This window comes from Uranotaenia lowii, chromosome 3 (genome assembly GCF_029784155.1).
Source record: "Uranotaenia lowii strain MFRU-FL chromosome 3, ASM2978415v1, whole genome shotgun sequence".
Lineage (NCBI taxonomy): Eukaryota > Metazoa > Arthropoda > Insecta > Diptera > Culicidae > Uranotaenia > Uranotaenia lowii.
The window spans coordinates 283,624,149-283,643,844 of NC_073693.1; the positions used below are offsets into that span (position 1 = coordinate 283,624,149).

A 19,696-nucleotide genomic window follows, 5' to 3' on the forward strand; every position below is an offset into this window, starting at 1 on the left:
ACGACTAAAACGATAAAAATAACAAAAAAACAAAATTTAAAAATTAAGAAATATTATGTGTGTGTTGGCTATCCACCATGAGTGCACGGCATCACCGCAGTTTCGGGCTAAGTATGTGCTCACATGCATTCTTAGATTATTAGGCTCGACAAATCTCCAATGCAACGTGTACAGCAAACCCGGACCCCATGGCTTCGTATGAACTGTTATGGATGAATGTTTTGTGTTGATGTAAGTTTATTTTGGAAGAACGGGTCAATCAGTTGGGCTAGTTTACTGACAGGTATTCTGGTATCCGCTAGACCACATCAAACTCGCAAATTTTACTTAGGATGCGTTTTTATTAGTGTTTATTTTCGTTTTAAGGATTTTTGGTTTTGCGTTGTTTTGTGATAGGCAAGGCAAAGTAATGATAGAGAAGGTTTGTCGACTATAAAAAGCTGGTCGAAACTAAAAGGAATTCGGATATTGAGTTAATAATCGGTCTACCTCTTTCAATCAATTATGCACGTAATGTATTTCTGAAGAAGTAAAATTCAATGACAATCGTAACAGTTTTATTAGCCAGGAAAAATCCACCAAAACTTTATGGTCAGTGTGAATTTCTTAGAATAAATTTTATAATTTTGTTTTATCTTTCACGGAACCTTAAACATTTGCGAGTCTTATTACGAGTGTAAAAACAGTTACGATTATTTGTCTTGTGCTTGGTAGTAATTAAAACTAAAAAAATGATGGCCATTTGTGTAGTTGTTTGTGCTTTTTGTTTCAATATTTTATAAACGAGAAAAGGTGAAAAATTCACACCTTGAAAAAGTAGTAGGTAGTACGTTCGTCTGTCGAAATGACGGGTCATTTGATTTTTTGTTTGTTAAATGCTTACAAAAGTATATTGTATTCTGTTCAGTTAAGACTACGAACGAAAGCATTCTAACAAATGCAATGATTAAAATCCTAATCGCTGGTACTCGATTCATTTTGAATTTTAGTACGTTTTATTTTCATTGTGTACAGATTGAGGGAGGTTGTTGCTCCCAAACCGTTTAACTTTAGTTGTTTCATCAGTTCTTATGAAGACTGTTGGATACGCTCTTTCTTAAAGAGGGCTTTTTGATCATCTTTGCTTTCTAACACTAGCTTCGCGATTTACAGTTCTTTTTATTTTTTTTATCTACAATTAGGTAAGATTAGATTTTACTCTGTATTTGATTAGAAATTACGCAGAAAATGCACTGTTTATGTTGTTGTTGAAAATCTTCGACGACTACGTAGTATCACAAAACTAAGGAGAAAAAAAAACTACGAATGGGATCAACTAGGTCCGTGAGCTAGCTTGTAGCGCTTCTCTTACTGGGTAAAACTTACTTGCTAGTGTATGACGAGATCGGAAAATGGTCTCCCTTAATGCGAAAAATGTCCTTCGATTTTTGGTGTTGATTGGAGGGTTTTTTTTTTTCATTGAGAGAGAAAAAGTTTATTTGATGGAACAAAAATCAAGTTTTCTATTTTTTTTTTGTTCGCTTGTTTTAAAGTTTTTACAAATTCTATCAACAGTCTTATGTTGCTCATGATTATGCAGAAGAAAAAAAAGTTATTTGTGTTATTATTAGAGATTAAGGCACACGTGGTGTAATAGCAGTTCAGTGTTCATCAACAGCACCGCTGTGAATATTACGCTTTAAAATAAGATCAAATAAAAACAAAAATGGCGCTCCCGATCAGTTAGTACCAAAATAGATGGTTCTGATTCGAGAATAAATGCATGTTACTTTAACTTATTGTGCGCTTTTGGAGGCGCGAGAAATTGTTCGACGCAACGAAATTGTGTATTGCGTTTGTTTTCTGTGCGGAAGACTAGTGCTTCTGTTCTATTGGTTGATTAAATGTTACGTTTTTAAAAGTCGACACTCTTCAAATTAAATGCTGAGGAAATCTAATGATTTGAGGTTTGTTTCTTGCTATTGAGAGCCTGCATTCGAAACGACTGCGATGGCCGGCGTTCCGTTTTCTACTAGTTTTGGTGAGATCATTTGCTGGAATCGGTTGACCTGCTGCTGCTGTTGGTTGTGCAGTTCTTTCTGCATCTGTAGATGTTGCTGCAGCTGGATGGCATTGAGAACCGATTCGATTTTGGCCGTAGCATGAGTTGGTGGTGGGATTTGGCCTACTGGAACTTCTTGAGCCCCGGTTGCTGCTCCTACCAGATAGCTCATTGGATAGCCCATGTCGGCTGACTTGCCCATGTATGATTCGTGTGTCGTTTTGAGGTGGTTCTTCATCTTATCCGGCCGCGAGAATTCCTTGTTACAAACCGGACACGGGAAAACCTTACGCTGAGCTCCCTCGTGATACAGGAAAGCGTGCCGTTGGAAGCTATACTTATTTTTAAATGTCTTTTGAACGTTTTCCTTGGCACACTCCATACACTGATAGACGCCGTCGCTAACACTGGCGTAGCGGAATAGATTCAGTCCCCGGACGGACATTTCTGTCAGTGCTTCCGCCTGGTCGTCCGGTGAAATGTTCTTCCTTCTTACACGACGTTTCGGAGCCTGCCGAGACTGCGCGTAGCCACTGCTGTTGTGACCGTTCATCTCGTCGTACGAGTCCTGCAAACCACCCTGAGGTGAACCCATCTCTTGATCCTCGGGATCGCTACCCAGAACCAAACTAGCATCGCTTGTGTTGTCTCCTCCGCCTTGGCTCATTCTCATCTTCTCCAGAGAGCGATTTTGTAGGTGTAGATTCTGCAGATGTTGCTGCTGTAACTGTTGCAGAAACAGTTGCTGTTGCTGTTGGTCAGGTCCTCGAGTAATAGATTCGTGTTGAGGTTGATAGCCGTTAAGTTTTTCCCGTTCCAAGGGTTGCCGATTTTCAACGATGGTACAATCATCGGATCCGACACTTTTGGGTGGCACAATGAACTCAAGATCGCTATCGCTGTCCGCTTGATCCTCGTCGTCTGCCGAATCGTTTCCTGGAGTAGTGATAGCTTCTTCGGTGGTTTCCATCAGGGAGATGCTCTGTTGCTGGTCCGGTTGTTGTTGTTCGTTAGCATTAGCGTTCGGTGTCGGTGGTAGAGGTTTCGGTGGCTGTGGGATGACGGTGATTTCCGGCTTGTCAGCGAGAGCTGAAAAAGAAAGGTAAGGAATTTTCATGAGCTCTGGATGTCTGAAGTCTTGGGGTTTTGAAAAATTAAAGCAATGTAGGTAAATCTGCGTTACAAGCCAAGAAGGCACCATATCTCAGCGTGGCCCCATGCCTTTTCATAATTATTACCTGAGATACCATTATTTGGTACCATTTTCCAAAATCCAAAACAAGGTTGGTTCAGAAAAACCAACCGATATTTAAACCAGCCAATATATTTTTTGAATATTCGAAGTACATATGATAAGACAATAACTCTTAAGTCCAGCACTGAGAAGTACTATAGAAGGAAGTCTATAATAGTGAAAACCATTTTCGACCCTTGCGAAAATTTTCGGCCGGCTGAATATTTGGCGCCGAATACCACCCAAGAATCGTTAAGCCGAATATTCGGCTAATCGGATAGCTAAGTGATTCGGCCGAATAGACCGAATATTTATTTCTCCCATTCAAACGATAACAGACTTGCCCATTTTCAAAAAAAAAAAATATATTAAAAAAATAAAAAAAAATAAAAAAAATTTAAAAATATACTAGAAAAATGTTGAAAAAGCTGTACAATCTCCATAAACTTGAGTCTTTCGTAAAACATTCTTGTATCTTTCACTGTAGATCGTGATGAAGGCAGGGAATCAAAAATTCTTTATCCTTCGATTGAATTTGTCGAATCGTCTCTTTTAACGTTAAGCATAAGTTTTACTATTTTGCATGAAGTTAAGGGCATGCAGAGTCAGACAGAATGGACGCAAAAAGCTCGAAAAAGCATTCTTTGTACATCTGTTCTCTTGCTCGCTTCCAGTTTTGTCGTAAAATATTCTCAGAACTAGAACTGACAGAGAGGAAATATTTTCGGACGAGTTATCTTGATCGTCATTGGAAACGGATAAGAAGTCATCGCGTTCTCATATTTATCGCCAAGTGTTAAACAAGTGATAAACCAGTTATCATTATCAGTTCTTCCCGATTTGCTTCCCTGGCTGAAGATCGTTTATTTACATTATTTGCTGAACTGAAAATCTCATGTTTCATCCACAATATGGGTATTAGGTGAATGGGCTCAACGAGCAGAAGTCGAATTTTCCTATCTGACGCCTTCTTGAAATCCAATATGGCGGCTTCCGCTTAACTTCAAATTGCTGTAAATCCCTGAATATCGACTAAAACCCCCACAATATGGGTATTGAGTAAAATGGCGGAACTACATAGAAGAAGTCGAATTTCGCTTTCTGACGCCATCTTGAAATCCAAGATGGCGGCTTCCACTTAACTGCTGTTTATCACTGAAAATTGCGCGAAATTTTACTTCAACTCTTTTAGGACATTACCTTCTAGTTTCCGCTATAACTGGACCAATATAATTTAGACAAACACCTTAAATACGTTTTAGTTATTAAATGGTGATTAAATACAATAACAAAAAAATTTTTTTTTAATTATAAAGTAGGTACTCAAAATTGACAAAACTGATGAAATTTCAAAAAATTAAAAAACAAATTCATATTTATGACTAAAAATGATAAAAAATAATTAAAAACTTAAAGAGAACGATAAAAATAGCAAATATGCCAACAAAAAACCAAAAATTCAAACAAAACAAGAAAAGTGCTAAATTAATAAAAGAAACATGATTAAAGGTAAAAAAATTATAAAAAAAGGTCAAATATTGATAAAACTTATGTTAATGGTATTAACAATAGTTTTTGTAAATAGTGATGAATGAAAAAAAAATCGTTCGACTTTGACAACATTCGATTTTGGCAACACAAATTGTTCGGGCTTGTATCTAAAATCGAACGGGGTCTGTATTTCTAAATATTTTTTCAGGCTTATTTTCATTCAATGTTTTACAATGAAATCTTTTTTTCGCGAAATGTTTTTAATTTTATTTTTCCCATAAAAATAAATAACTCATTAAAATTTCCTTATTCTAAAGATTTGACAAATGGGCCCAATTTTTAAAAATTTGGTAACTCTGAGTTACCGAAAGTGTTGGGTACAATATTATAGAACAAAGTTGCATTATTCAATTTATAACATTTACCATTAACATAACATTAAACACACACATTTATAACATTTGAGTTATACTTCTACACTCAGAAAAATACTATTATGTATGCCATAAGATTCTCTTATGAAGTGGCGCCATAAGAAAAATCATTGAAATTTATAAGATTGTCTTATGAAGCGAATAAATTCTGAAGATGAACGCCTGCTGCAATGAAAGGTTGTTGCTTTTCATAAGAGGTTCTTATGGAAACAGTAAATCACTTTCTAATAAGAAAAACTTCAGATATTTCATGCTGAAAACATTCACTTTATTGTTTGCCAAGTTTGTTTGATATTAAATCATTAATGGTGACCATCAGCAGCGCATCAACAGACGCTTCCATCAAGGTTATCTTTGCCGCATCCCAATCTTCGAACTTGCGTTTTTTGCCGATCAGCTAGCTGAAAAGTAAACAAAAAATGTATTTTAGTTTACTAATATATTGAACGTTCACATCAAAAACATCAAATCGAACTTACCATTTCGGAGATGACAATAACATTTAACTTTGAAGAAAAACTAGTAACTATGAACCAGCGATTTCTCCGTACTATTAGATGATGGAAAAGCTGATGGAATCAATGAATGTGTTCATTATTTTTACACAATGCCGTTTCTTCTATTTTTAATAAGAACATCGTATGAAAATTGAAAGAATTTCATAAGACTCTTATGAAAAATTGTTTTACACTCTAAAATGCGGTTCATAAGATGCATCTTATGAAAATTATAATAAGAATTTGCCTGAGTGTAAGAGTAGCACATTAGCAAATTGCTAACATATTTTATAAAAGCCTAATGATTTTATCGAAGATTAAAAAGAAGGTCATGTGACGTATCTATTTTAACATTATTGTTTGAAATGCGCTTTAGCTTTTAAGGAAAATTTATACAATAGCTCTAACGAAGTTGTGCTGACCATAATGAAGCTAAAATTGTTACTTGGGTATTGAGCGTACGATAATCTAAAATTGATTCGTGGTAAAACAAACTTTCTATACACCAAAGTCTTCTGGATAACCATTAAAAAATCAAAAGCCTTCCACAAACATCGACATTCATCTAAGAAACGAGCAGGACCATTAACCCTCATCCGTCCTTGAAATTTTTACCCGTTACAGTCCCTGCAGAATCAATTTGACTAAAACCAATATATCTCTCTTGTTTTCCAACCGATTAAAAAAAAAATTATTGTTTTGGAAACTTCTTAATGTAACCCAAATATGATTCTCAAACATTTATTATTATTATTTATTATTATTAATTCATCGAACAAATGTGTTTAAATGAATAAGTACACGATCACAAAGAATTAAACAATCTTGATTGGTGTAAACGACGAACAAAACGGTTTGATGTTTTTCCGAACTGATGTAAGTGCTCAGCATCCTGGAATGTGCGCATCATTGCGCTGATTGGTTCATTGTAGCCGTAAGATGTCCTATGATTTCGATTCGACAACAGCGAATGAGATCGTGACGTTCTCGACGGAGCTCTAAAGCTGATCATCCTTAGCAGGTTTGGTGATTGCACTTCTCCGTTCAACATTTTTGCGACGAACGTGGCCTGTTGAGTTTTTCGGCGACGTTCAAGAGTATCTAGGCCCAAGAGCTGGCATCGATGAGAATAAGGCGGCAGATCTTCGGGATGGCTCCAAGGCAAATGGCGTAAAGCGAATCTAATAAACCGTTTTTGTACACGTTCGATTCGTAAAATCCAGCTGAGCTGATACGGAGCCCAAACGATTGCAGCGTGCTCAACAATTGATCGGACGAGTGCACAGTAAAGTGACTTCAAGCAATACGGGTCTTTAAATTCTTGCGATATTTTAGAGATGAAGCCGAGTTGTCGATTGGCCTTATTAATTACCGAAGAGCGTTGATTGTTGAAGGTGAGGTGATCATCAAGGATAACACCAAGATCATTAACTTCGAAGACTCTTTTTATGTGCTCATTGCCGATGTAGTAGTCAAATAGAACAGGCGATTTTTTCCGGTGAAAGGTTATCACAGAACACTTTGAGACACTAACAGATAATTTGTTACGTCTACACCATCCATCAAAGTGGTCTAACAACGATTGAAGATATTCACAGTCCGCAGCGCATTCTATTGGAACGAATATTTTCAGATCATCAGCATATCCAATTTTTGTTCCATCGTCTAAACTGGTTATCAAATCGTTGAAAAATAATGCAAATAACAAAGGCCCCAAGTTACTACCCTGAGGGACACCAGATCGGTTTATAAAAGGCAAGGAGATGCTATCGTCAATTTTAATTCTTATGCACCTTTCAGTTAAAAATGACTTGAGCCAATCGATCATATTATTATGAATTCCAAGCTTAGCAAGAAGAATTTGATGATCAATGGCATCGAATGCAGCCTTGATGTCGGTGTATATGGCATCAACTTGCTTCTTATTCTCAAGCTGATTCAAACATAACGAAGTGTATTCTACAAGATTCGTACATACCGATCTTCCAGGCATAAACCCATGTTGTTCCAAAGCAATATATTGCAATGAAGCCTGTAGTAAGGCTTGACTAACTATTATCTCGAACAGCTTGGAACCTGCGGACAAGCTAGTGATTCCTCGGTATTGTTTAACGTTCCGACGGTCGCCAGTTTTGAAAATCGGGAACATAAACGAAGTTTTCCACATCTCTGGAAATTTCCGCTGCTGGAAAGACCGGTTAAAAATTCGAGCCAGAGGTGATGATACTGCTTCGATGCATCGACAATAAACTATAAACGCTATACGTAGCATATAAGGATATATTTTTTTGAATTTTTTTAAAGATTATGACCACAAATGTCAAAAAGTGGTTTAAAAATCGTATTTTTTAATCAATTAATCGTCAAAATTGTTTAAGTCGCACTGGATAAATTTTGAAAAGATGATTGGAAAGTTGACGTAATTTGGCACATTTTTACATTTTTAGATTTTTAAACGATTTTTTTTTTGACGAATTTTGAAAGGTAGCTGTTTTTCGAACCTTCTGTCAATTTCCAATTTCTCAGATTTTCTAAGACTTAAATTCAACTATGCATTGGGTTTTAGTATAACAACGCGAGATTTCCGAGATTACATTTATATTTAACAGAAAGGTAATTTCATACAAAATCTAGTGGTGTAATTACTTTAGCGTTGCGATACTTTACAAAAATATGATAAATAAAAAATGTGACATACTTTCTTAACGTTGAACATTGCCTACACTCCTTTCTATCTGCGCAAAAAAAATGTTGAACCTATTTAACTTTGTCTAATTTTGATACCGAAGGGCGAGCGAAAACTCAAGCGTCCGCGTTAATTTTCTGGATTTACTTTTAGTTTTATATTTATGATATTTGTGTAAAGTATTGCACCGCTCACGCCAGATATCTCTACGACCTAAATTCCGAATCTTCAACTCAAACGTCAAATACGTATTGCTGAACGGGTGCGAAACTTGGTGCCCATTATTCTACGTGCGCCGTGAGACTCGGCGGCAAATGATCAGCGGAAGTCGTGCCTACTATGGACTCCACAAGCAACTGCGATCGAGAAGACTTGGCCCTCGCACGAAGTGTAACCTGTATATGTCGCTCATCAGACAGGTTGTTCTCTTCGGTCACAAGACATGGATATTGCTCAAGGAGGACCTGCGTACACTCGAAGTATTCGAACGACGAGTATAAGAACCATCTTTGGCGGCGTGCAGGAGAAGGGAGTGTGGAGGCGAAGAACTCGCGCAACTCTACGGCGAACCCAGTATCCAGAAGGTGGTGAAGGCTGGCAGGACATGTTGCGAGAATTCTGGACGACTGTCCTGCAAAACAGATATTCGCTACGAATCCGGTAGGAACAAGACGAGCGGGGGCGCAACGAGCGAGGTGGTTAGACCAAGTGGAGCGTGATGTGGCCAATGTGGGATGTCCGAGAAATTGGAGAACGGTTGCCATAGACCGAGTGAGTTTAAGGAATTATGTTCGTCAAGTTATGTCGTGAGACGGAATACTACGAAAATAAAAAAATCTACGTTCGCGTGAGGTGACGATAGTCAAGTCACCTCGGAGTCATCGTGAGTTTTGTCACCTTATTCCCGGAATCGATGGAATTTCTGGTGAGCGACTGAATGAACTTAAGTGTCAAAGTTACTCGGTTTGTTTTTATTTGTTTGCGCTTCAAAATTTGATAATTGGTCACCTGATTATCGCAGGACGTAAGCAAACTGGAACTGAACATTGTGTTGCAGAGCTTAGCGAATGTGGACAAATTTGGATCAGCCGTGTGGGGTGCTTAGACTGGATCGGAAAAATATCCAACAAAAGCGGAAGGTTCAATGTGCTGTTCCATCAACGGATGCTATGTAAGGCAGATTCAACATCGGAACATCTAATCTTTCCAGTTTTGCCGATAATTCCGCTTTACATCAATTTTACATCAAACTTCTTTCTCGTCACTACCTCAAAAGGTACCGACAATTCTAACCTAAAATGGTCACCCGAATGCGACATTTCTCACCCACGGTGACTTATAGAATAGGGTGAGAACTCAAAAGTTCATCCGAAGTGACGATTCTCGACAGAAGTGACAATTTGAATTCAGTGACTAAGATTACTCGACTAGCGTCACATCACGCGCGGCGCAGAATAAAGGCCTTTGTAAGTCGCTGTCTGCGGAATATCATCCGTGTCTGGTGGCCAGGGGATCTCAAACGTGGAGCTACTTTGCCGATTTCATCAAAAGGCGCTAGAAATCGAGATTCGCGAACGTAAGTGAAGATGGATTGGACATACGCAGTGAAAAACTGTGAACGAGATTTGCAGAGAGCCGCTTGAGTGGAATCCAGCAGGACATCGAAGGTTTTTTTTTTTTTTTTTTTTTTTTTCAGGGATTTTCATCCTATTGGATGATTCATCCCATAGGACATCGAAGGAAAAACAGAACCAGAAACTCTTGGCGGCGAAGCCTAGCCGCCGAAATCCGAACTTCGGCGGCTAGGCTACTCCTAGGGATACTCCGTTCAAAACAGACAGTTAAGCCAAATTTGTTCCTCATTGGAAGTCAACGTGAGTTTCAATGAACCTCAAAGTTGCATAAATCTACAAGTAATTTTTCGTCAGGGTAAGTGAAAGGGATCATTTGATAAATTTTAATTTTTCAGTTCCACAGATAGTTTCTGTTTAATAATGAGACTTGAAAATGTCGATAAAAACTTCAATTTTCAGCTTTCTAGCATGCTATGCGTTCTTAAAAAACCTGAGTAAGCCCTTTTGTGTTGTGAGCCTACTTGGTTGAATCATTCAACTGAATCAAAGCAATCGCAAGATTCCTTTTAATTCAACCACGGTAAATGAAAAGTTCAGATACCGGTATTTCGATAGCAACTAACTATCTTCTTCAGTGAGCGTTTTCGATTGATGGATGGATATCGTTTCCCTCCCTTGTATTATCCGAGTTAGGTAAGCTGATAGGTAGCAAAAACCTCGGAATGCTTGGCAGTTGTTTGTTTTTTGGGTCTACCTACCCTATGTTTTGGGTGCTTTCTGGTAGTGCTTTATTATTTTCTACCCGATTGTGGGCATTGTCAGGTAAATTGTTGTATTTCTTTTTACCTAAGAATTTGAGCATCCAAGTGTGACCTGATCAGGTGTCCCAGTTTAAGAGGTGAACTGATTTTTAATTGGAAATTTCAATACTTTCAGCAACATCCATTTAAAGCGAATTAATATTCTAAGACCGAATCAGCGAGACATTTCCTCGATCAATAGATTCACACATGTGTAATTCTTCTGCAGATCTAGGATTATGTGAAGAAAGGATTTTCTTTTTTGAGTCAGATCTAGCTATAGCCATGTGTTTTTCGAATCTATCAATTAATTTTCTTTTGGGTTGTCCAATGTACACCTTATCACAGTCGGCACAACTGATTTTGTACACGCCAGATCTATGAATGAGATCCACTGGTTCTTTAGTCGATCCTAAGATGGATTTCAGTTGATTATTTGAGCTAGTAAACACTAGTTCAATATTAAAAGTGATTAAACTTTGTCAACTTTTATCGCAATTCAACTGCGTTGTCACTGTTGAATGATGGATCTACGATCTACTTTGGTATCCATTTTTATAAGCCGTTTGGAAAATATATTGAAGTTACTTTTCTCTTCCTGGAGTTGATAGAGGAATGGAGTTCATCCGATGGATCATGTGGTGAAACGCCGCCGTCTTATGCTGGAACGAGTGGTTGGTGGTGCTCGGTATTACCCTCATGGTATTTGTCGGCTTTCTATAGATTTCGAATTGGAATAGGCCATCATCTCTTCTTACCAGGACATCAGGAAAGGTAATTTCCTGTCTTCTTCTATTTCGCAAGTGAATTTGATATTCTTATGCAAACCTTTTATGGATGTTAGAAGATCTTCAATAAAATCTTGATCTTCAAGAGTCTCTTCCAAATGAGCCATAAACAATTCACACAAGAATGGGGACAGAGGATTTTCCATTGGTGCAAATCTCTAAATTTGAGGAAGGTTTGTCCCATGCACAAGTCAACCAATTTCTTGTAGTTTCTTACTTTGAGTTTCCAAGTGCTCCCATTGTGTTGTTGGTTGCTTCAAGTTCATGATGAAAAGATACTTCCGACTAAGCTGCCCTTCTACGTACATGTGTACGATGTGCATTATTATCATTTTTACGTTATCAATGGGAAACGTTTGTTTCAATGAATTCGCATGACAAAACTTAGGATGCGTTTTTCTCAGTTTGCATCTTTTACACATGGGACTCATATGCATAGCAGGACAGTAAGGCTAAGGTAGAGCCTCAGTTATCAGACAAGCAAACAGCTTGTGTTTCTGCCAAAAATTCAACCTGAAAATCTGAAAGAAATGTAACAAGTAATTGTTATTTATTTATCCACATACTTTAGTAATTCAAAAACGATTTTTTTTTTGTTTTAAATTTTTCTTTATTCCATTTGCTTTTTGTATGCCATTTTTCAGTTTAAATATATAAAGGTTGTTTCTGTACCTTCTTTTTTGTTTTGTATGTGTATGGGGTGAACTTCCATAGGGTGTGTGTGGTTTTTGTGTAAGTGTTATTATTTTCATATATTAATTGCAATAAAATATATATAATTTTTCTCATAATTATTCCCTTTTTATCTTGCACACATTCGCACCCTTCCAAACTTTCGCTTTTTTGCGCTCTCTCGTTCACCATTTATTATTATTCGATAAAGAATACACAGCTTGTTATTTAAAAAAAATATAATCAATCTCCCCACTTTCTCGCTCACTCACTTTTTCCACACGCTCCTAATACGATTAAAACATAGTAATTATGTACTTTCATTCACGGCTTTCGAGCTCACCACTGATAATTTGTTTTTGCTTTTTTAGGTTTTTCTTTTATAAATTTTTGTTTTTTTTATAAAACTTTTTCTGTTGTTCTTCAGTAAAACGTCGGGTAGGTATACTTGTGTTTTTTTCGGTTGTTTCGAGAAACAATTTTCATCCCTTTTTTTTGCTTTTACTGAGCGCTAGTTGCAAAATTATCAACTACATAGTATAAATGAATAACGCGTGCCAAAAAGTGTGTATGGTGGGTGTTTTGCTAGTAGTTTTGTGATCGAATTGGTCCTAGGGTGCCTCCAAAATTAAGGTTTGGAATAAAATATTAGGATTTGCATTTCAAAATTGCAACTACCTAGTGTGCGAACGTGTGTGTGTGGGTGTGAAAGCCTTAAAACGTAAAATTGCACTATCTACCTTTGCATGATTTTTTTTGTTTTTTTTTTTTTATTTGTGGGTTTTTTCTTCAATATATTATAATAGCCTAGTTGTTGTGTTCCTATCTGATTAGTGCGGAGGTGTGAGGATCGGTGCTCGCAAAAAAAAGAGCTTTAGTAATGTTACATGTACATAAGTTAAAAATAGTTGCGTTTGTCCATAACAAATAATAATAATATTTTTTTTAATATGTATTGCAGTACTAGTTCTCCATTCTAAATCAAACTATTAAATATGTACAGTGGGACATTTTAAATTGTGGGGTGAGGAAAGTAGTACACAGTTAAACAATAGAAGAAAAATACAACAGGTAGGTACATTTATAAAAAAAACAACAACACATGTGAGGTGTTTTTTTTAGAATTCTGGTTATTCGCACAATGCCGATAAAAAGCACGGTGCAAAGCCAGTTTAAATATTTGATTATAAGCTCACTAAAAGCAAGTGTTTAGCCGCATGGGCTCAGCACTTTTATTTCGTTTTCAAAGGGGTTTCATTTCTCCATCGTTTGTAATTGTTGGTATAAATATTATCTCTAGACTACTTCCCGCTTTACACATTTTTCTCCTCTGATTGTCCTTAAACGCTAATCCTTTCTTCGCACAAAACAAACATTGTGTGTTTTTTTCAACCTTTACTAGTACTAGTTAGTGTGCTTACATAGTTAAACCGTATTTTTTCTTTTTTCTCTAGGATTAAAATTTTGTTTAAAATATATGTATGTATAATAATAGACTCTTGGTATCCTACCTAAAATGCCAAACACTTTGTTAGTAGTTGGTTTATTTTGTTTTATAAATTTTCATCAACCAATTTCAATTTTTGAAACATCAGGGTGAGGAAGATGGGTTTAAAGGAAGTTGAGAGACGAAGATGATAAAAACTACTAGTATCTCAGACTTTTAAATGTTACACTTCTATGGTTGTTGATTGGGGAAACAAAAAATTATCAATCCGAAACCAGAAATAACTTTGAAGCAAATAACCTAAGGAGGAGATAATCAACAAAATAAACAAACATAAAAGAAATGAGCTAGTTAAATTTTAAAGTACAGAAAAATTTTGACCAAGATATAAAAAAATTATAACATAAAACGTAAAGTACAATCACAGAAAGGTGTGCTTCTGCCGTTTTATTCTACATCTACTATCAATAGGGATTGTTTGGATTGAATTGCTAATTTTAACTAATTTATCTTTTTTACGGTTAAGCAACGAAAATTTAGTTGAAATTTCTGTTTCCAATAGTAGTACGATTTGACAATGAGGATGTGTATAAACCTTTAAGGTTTTTTTTTTAAATATTTTCTCCAATTGCTAGTTACATAAATCAACTTAAAAGCTTTGAGTACGGATGCAAGCAAGCTTTTTGCAACATGCTCCTGGAATGGAGATTTGATTTGTGTTCGAAAAAAAAAAACCGAGAGAAACCTTCTTAACGGTGACTTCCCGTAATAATAAATTAAGGAGCGAAAGGATGTTCCCGGTAGCAGCTTGCCAATTTTAATGGAAAACAAACTAAAACAGAAAAACATTTAAATGAGAGTAACGATCTGCGTCACTCTACCTTTGACGAAAAAAAAAAAAACGGCGAATGAGACGCGATAAAAATAATTAACAACTTCTTTTGCGGTTTGATTTTTTTTTTATCTTAAAGGACGTCGCTCGTTAAAAAAAAAACATAAATACGGTGCTCGAACCTAAGAAATGGGAAACTTTAGACTTAAGATGCTTCTTTGTACACATACACTAATTAAATATGCTGGCTGTCTGGTTGTTGTTGTTGTTCCTTTTCTTCGATTCATTTGGTTATTTGGTTGTTCTTTTGATGGGGAACTTTTTCATCTACTATGTAAGTGTATAACTAAAAATAAACGTCTCAATCCGGAAGTGGGGGATCTCGTCTTGCCGAGAAATTCACTCCCATTGGGAATGAAATCTTGAGCAAAGAAGGACCTGCCCCGAACTATCTCGGCATTGATTGTATGGGAAGACTTGCGTGAAGTGGTTGTTGTGTATGTTATATTTTTTTTCATATTTCAACATTGCTTTGCGTATGGGCAACGCGCTCTAACTTAAAGAGGGATATGTGGGTGAAAGAATTGTGACCAGGATGTTTCAGGAGAAAATATAATGTAATTATAAAGTTTTTCTAAAATTTATAACAGAGATCTTCAAAAACTTTTTTCTAGGTGCTTAGAAAGTTATCTTGGAAAAAATGTAACTATTTTTTCCTATCAGCTTCTGATAGAAATCGATTATCAAAACTTCTTAGTAATTCTGGCAACACTGCATAATGTTATGAAAATATCATGTGAATTTAAATCAATGACCGACATTTTCGAATACTGTTTGCCTTAAACGTTAATTCTTTTTTGACACGAATGCCAAAGCGTTGGTAAAGTGTCACAAATAAACAAAAAAAAAGTTAATTCTTTTAGAATCAGTGCTACAGAGTAACCGCAAAACTACGAATCAATTTTTCTCTGTTTTACCGACTGGTTGTTTACCGAAACTTCGGTGGGGAATTTCCAGTTGCTCGTTAAAAATAGCTAGTCTTTCGTTGAAAAATAACCGATTCTACGGTAAAAATTACCGAATGCTATGTAAAAAAAAAGCAAAACGTTCTGAACTGGCCAGTTATTCGCATGTTAAGAATTTGGTAGATTTTCCATTTACTGTGCTGGTCTCCTGTTTTATTTGGATTTCACTTCGAGCGAGTTCACTCGTGTTGGTAAAAAGTGATAGAAATTTTGACACTAGCACATTTTTAAAACTTTACCATGTAAAAACATTTTCAAGATTTGCGGCCTTCAAGATTTTTTAACACAACACGTGTTCTATTTTCGCATTCTGTGATGCCAGTTTAGTTCGATTACGGCTGAAATAGAAACAGTGTTGTAAAAAAATTCAACACCAATTGGTAGAAATTTTGACATTTTGAAAATTTTACCAAGCAAAAATGTTTTCAAGATCTTTGGGCGTTGTATTTTTTTACAGTACTGTTTTTATTTCAGCCGTATGTGATAGAAATATTGCTATTTTTTCATCACAGCATGCGAAACTGCAACACGTGTTGTTAAAAAAACTTGAAGGCCACAGATCTTGAAAATATTTCTGCATGGTAAAACTTTCAAAATGTACTACATGTGTCAAATTTTCTACCACTTTTTCGCAACACGAGTGGACTTGCTCTTATGCAGTCTCAAAAACGATTCGAAAATTGGTAAAAAATGGACATGAAAACTTAAATTCTTAAAATAACGAATTTTCCAACTTAGCTTTTAAACCTGAAACAATCCATGGTCTCAATCCTGCCTTGAAAGGAATCCGTATGTGTCTGTGAGGGGAAATCGGTGAATTTTTGTCTAGTTAGCTAACTAAAGTTCTTTTGATAATGACAAGTGACTTGAAAGTGGTTTATTTTAAATAATAAAATAAAGTTTACTTTTGTAAAAGGTTAACCGATCGAACTTGACACATGTTTTAGAAGGATGATTTGTAGTATGTGTGCATTAATTAATGAGATTAGAATTTAGGGGACAAATTTTCATTTTTTTAATGTTTCTCTCCTATCCAGCTGATTGATTCAACTTCTATCCTAAGAGTTTGGGATAGATACGCGACCGTTTGTTTTTTTTTCCTCTTGCAGTTGCTCTGTACAATTCCAATGCTTAAAATTACAAATACCCTTTAGAAGGAATGATAACGATCTTTCTTTTCCGTGTGTCGTACCTTAGTATGCATGTGTGTGGTTGCGTTTGTGTGCTTTGGCCCGCACGCGGGCTCGCCAAGCAATAGAATAATTAAACAACAGAACATGTAAAAAAGTGTACAGTTAAAAAATAAAAATAATAATAGTAAAACAATTATTGCAGCTCTCTCTGTGTCTGTCTCAGTGCCCGGTTGTTCCCTTCGTCGCAGTCGACGACGAAGTGGAGTTGATGGGCTTTTGTGCGGTCCGGCCAGTGCCGGACTTTACTGTTGTTGCTTTAGTGTTGCTAGCCTCTTCATGTTTCGTGGTCAGTTGCTTCGCTTTACTGTTGGAATCCTCGTGCCCTCGGAGCGAAAGTCGCAGCGAAGTTCGACGTCCTTCGCTCCGAGCGTCATATCATTGACTCCCGACGGTGGCCGTCGGTGCCGATACGACGGAGGATACGACCGGGGAAGCAGTCGTTGTGCCGCTGCTGCTGCTAGTGGTCGTGGAGCTAGGTGAAGTGACCGGGGTGCTGGATGAAACCGGAGATCCGTCCGAAGTGGGGGGTGGTGGTGAGGGGCTACTAGGCTTCTCTTGGAATTCTTTCTTTATGGTAATGGTTCCGGCGGTTGTCGGAGTAGTCGTGGTTGTGTTGCTACTGCTGTTGGAGGTTGGGGCAGGTGAGCCGTTGCTGTTCGGAGGGAACAGAACTCGGAGGCTGGCAGATGCGCTAGGATTCTTTGGTTGCAGACCGACTGCATTTGCGACGGCATTTATGATAGCTGCACATGGAAAGGCTCCAGATCCGGCGGACACTGGCGTAACGGGAGTAGCGGGTGGAACCGGTGTCGTTGACCCATTCGTACTACTATTGCTGTTGGTGTTCACGTTCATGGGAGTTCCTTCGCTAGTATTCGAATGCTGTGTGAATTCCTGCTTGTGGATAATCTTCACATGAGCGGTCATATTATCTTTCCTAGTGAACTCCTTGAAGCAGTACGGACACGGGTAGACTTTAACATTCCGCCGATGTGATGTCACATAGTGCCGGCAGAAGTTGCTGATGTGGGTGTAGACTCTCGAGCAAACCTTGCATCGATACACGTGGTCGCCCTCTTTGGTACAGAAATCCCGCACACTTCCCTCGGTATCGTCGATCACAGTGTATTTGTGCGTCCGGCTGCCCTCGCCCCCGGCCCCGGAACCCTTCGTCGAGGGTGAGTTTGAGTTCGATCGAGCGTTGGGCGATCCGAGCACACTGTTCGAAAACATGTCGAACATATCGGACGAGTTCAGCCCAGACAGTACACTCGAGATGTGCAACCCCGAGGCACCACTGTTCATAGCAGTCGGGCCGGATGTCGAGATCAAGCTTTCCTGCCGATTGTTGTTCAAGTTGTTCAAAATGGTCTGCGTCGCCGTGATCCCATTCTGCAGCTTGTTGCCCATCAATCGTGGTCGCTTCTGGAGCTTTGGTAGAGACTTTGAGGTCAAAATACTGGCTGCGGCTGCGGCAACGGCCTGGCTCGCCGTCAACGGTGCCAACTTGGGCAACTGGGTGTTCAACAGGGACATGGTGGGCACAACATTTATCAACGGCATCCGGCCGGTCGCCGCCTGACTTCCCGGCTTGGCATGCAGTGGCGGCGGGAAGCTACTATTGCTGGTCGAATCTACCCCACCACTACCCTCACTGTTCTTCGGATCATACTTGAACTCCACCGGTTCGTCGTACTCGTCCAACAGTAGCTGCGGTTCCATCAAGCTCGAATTCAGTTCCCGTTCCTCGTCCGAGTTCATATTTTCCTCGTCCTCGTCGTCCATCGGGGCGTCCTCGTCGTTGAATGAATCTTTGGAATCTACAAAGACACAAGAGAAAAAAGGGAAAAATCCAACTCCAATTAGTAGTCCAAGAGGTCGGTATCGGTATCGGTAGAAAATATATCAATAATTCCAAATTCCCAGGCCGCATTTCAGCAAAAAATTAATGGTTCCGGTTTTTTTTTGTGTGTGGTTTTAATATCAAAAATGGTTCCGATCTGAGAGTAGGTACAAGAGTATGTTTTTGCCAACACCAACAGTAATAATTAGACACGGATGTTTTTTTTTTCGTTTGTTCTGTACAGGTTTTTTTTTTTGCGAGTGTGAGCTTAAAAACTATTAGACGATGATTTTCGAAAGTTGTTTTATTTTTTAACATAAATTGTCAACGACATCCTGTGTGGTTTTGTTTTGCTGCTGTTGCTTACTTGTTTTTGCCGCGCGCCATAGAGCAGATTAACGATCATCGGGGAAAAGCTAAAAGGGATCACTTCCTTTTTTTTTTTGATTGGAGACGATTTTTGTATGGTGTTCCTATTAGACTGCTCATTACGTACGATGGAGATGGCATCGATCGGTTTCGTTTCATTGCAGGAGGGGTGAAGAACTGAGTGATTGAAACAAATGATCTGGATTTTTTTCTAATTTTATTGTGTTCATTTTTGAAGTCCCTTCAAATTATATTATGTTGCTTTCATTCTTTCTACTTTATCTGATGATCATGGTGATGAATTCGTGAAAGTAGGTACTCAATTGACAAAAAGCAAATAGAACTTAATTAGAAGCGTTCAAAGTTGAAATTTGGCTGAGTTAACACAGGTTCTCCTGTGGGCTTATTTTTGGCCCTCAAACGAACTTCAAAAGTTCTAATGACCAAATTAATAAAATATGAGAATTTATGTATGTGTCTACTAGATCGCCCCAAATTTGTGTGGGAAATTGTTTTGCGCTGCAGGCTAAAATTGATCCTAGGCCTGGTACAAGATCACATGCCAAATTTGGGCCAGATCGGATCACGGGAAGGGGTCGCTTAACGAGCCTAAAGTTTGTAAGGGACTTTGAGACATTTTGTTCAAGAGGAACATGAAAATCCAGTTTTTCATGAATAACTTTGGTCCCCTTCAGCCGATTTCTTTAAAAAAAAAGTTTTTCTTAAAGCCTAAACTATGGAAAATATTTTATCCCAAGACTGCATTTCGA

At 37.8% G+C, this 19,696-nt stretch overlaps 1 protein-coding gene across 3 annotated transcripts in view; it reads right to left on the reverse strand.

The window, feature by feature from the left end:
• Positions 1-492: 492 nt before the first annotated feature.
• Positions 493-19,696, reverse strand: part of LOC129751058 (protein tramtrack, beta isoform-like) — a 67,876-nt gene continuing 48,672 nt past the window's right edge. For 2 of the 3 annotated variants that reach the window (XM_055746323.1, XM_055746324.1), the window contains exon 4: positions 12,968-18,534. In XM_055746323.1, the coding sequence (XP_055602298.1) occupies positions 17,090-18,534 (1,445 nt within the window). In that variant the 3' untranslated portion in view covers positions 12,968-17,089. Of the gene's footprint in view, positions 3,131-12,967; positions 18,535-19,696 lie in introns of those variants that run through there. The other variant, XM_055746325.1, reaches the window with a different exon arrangement.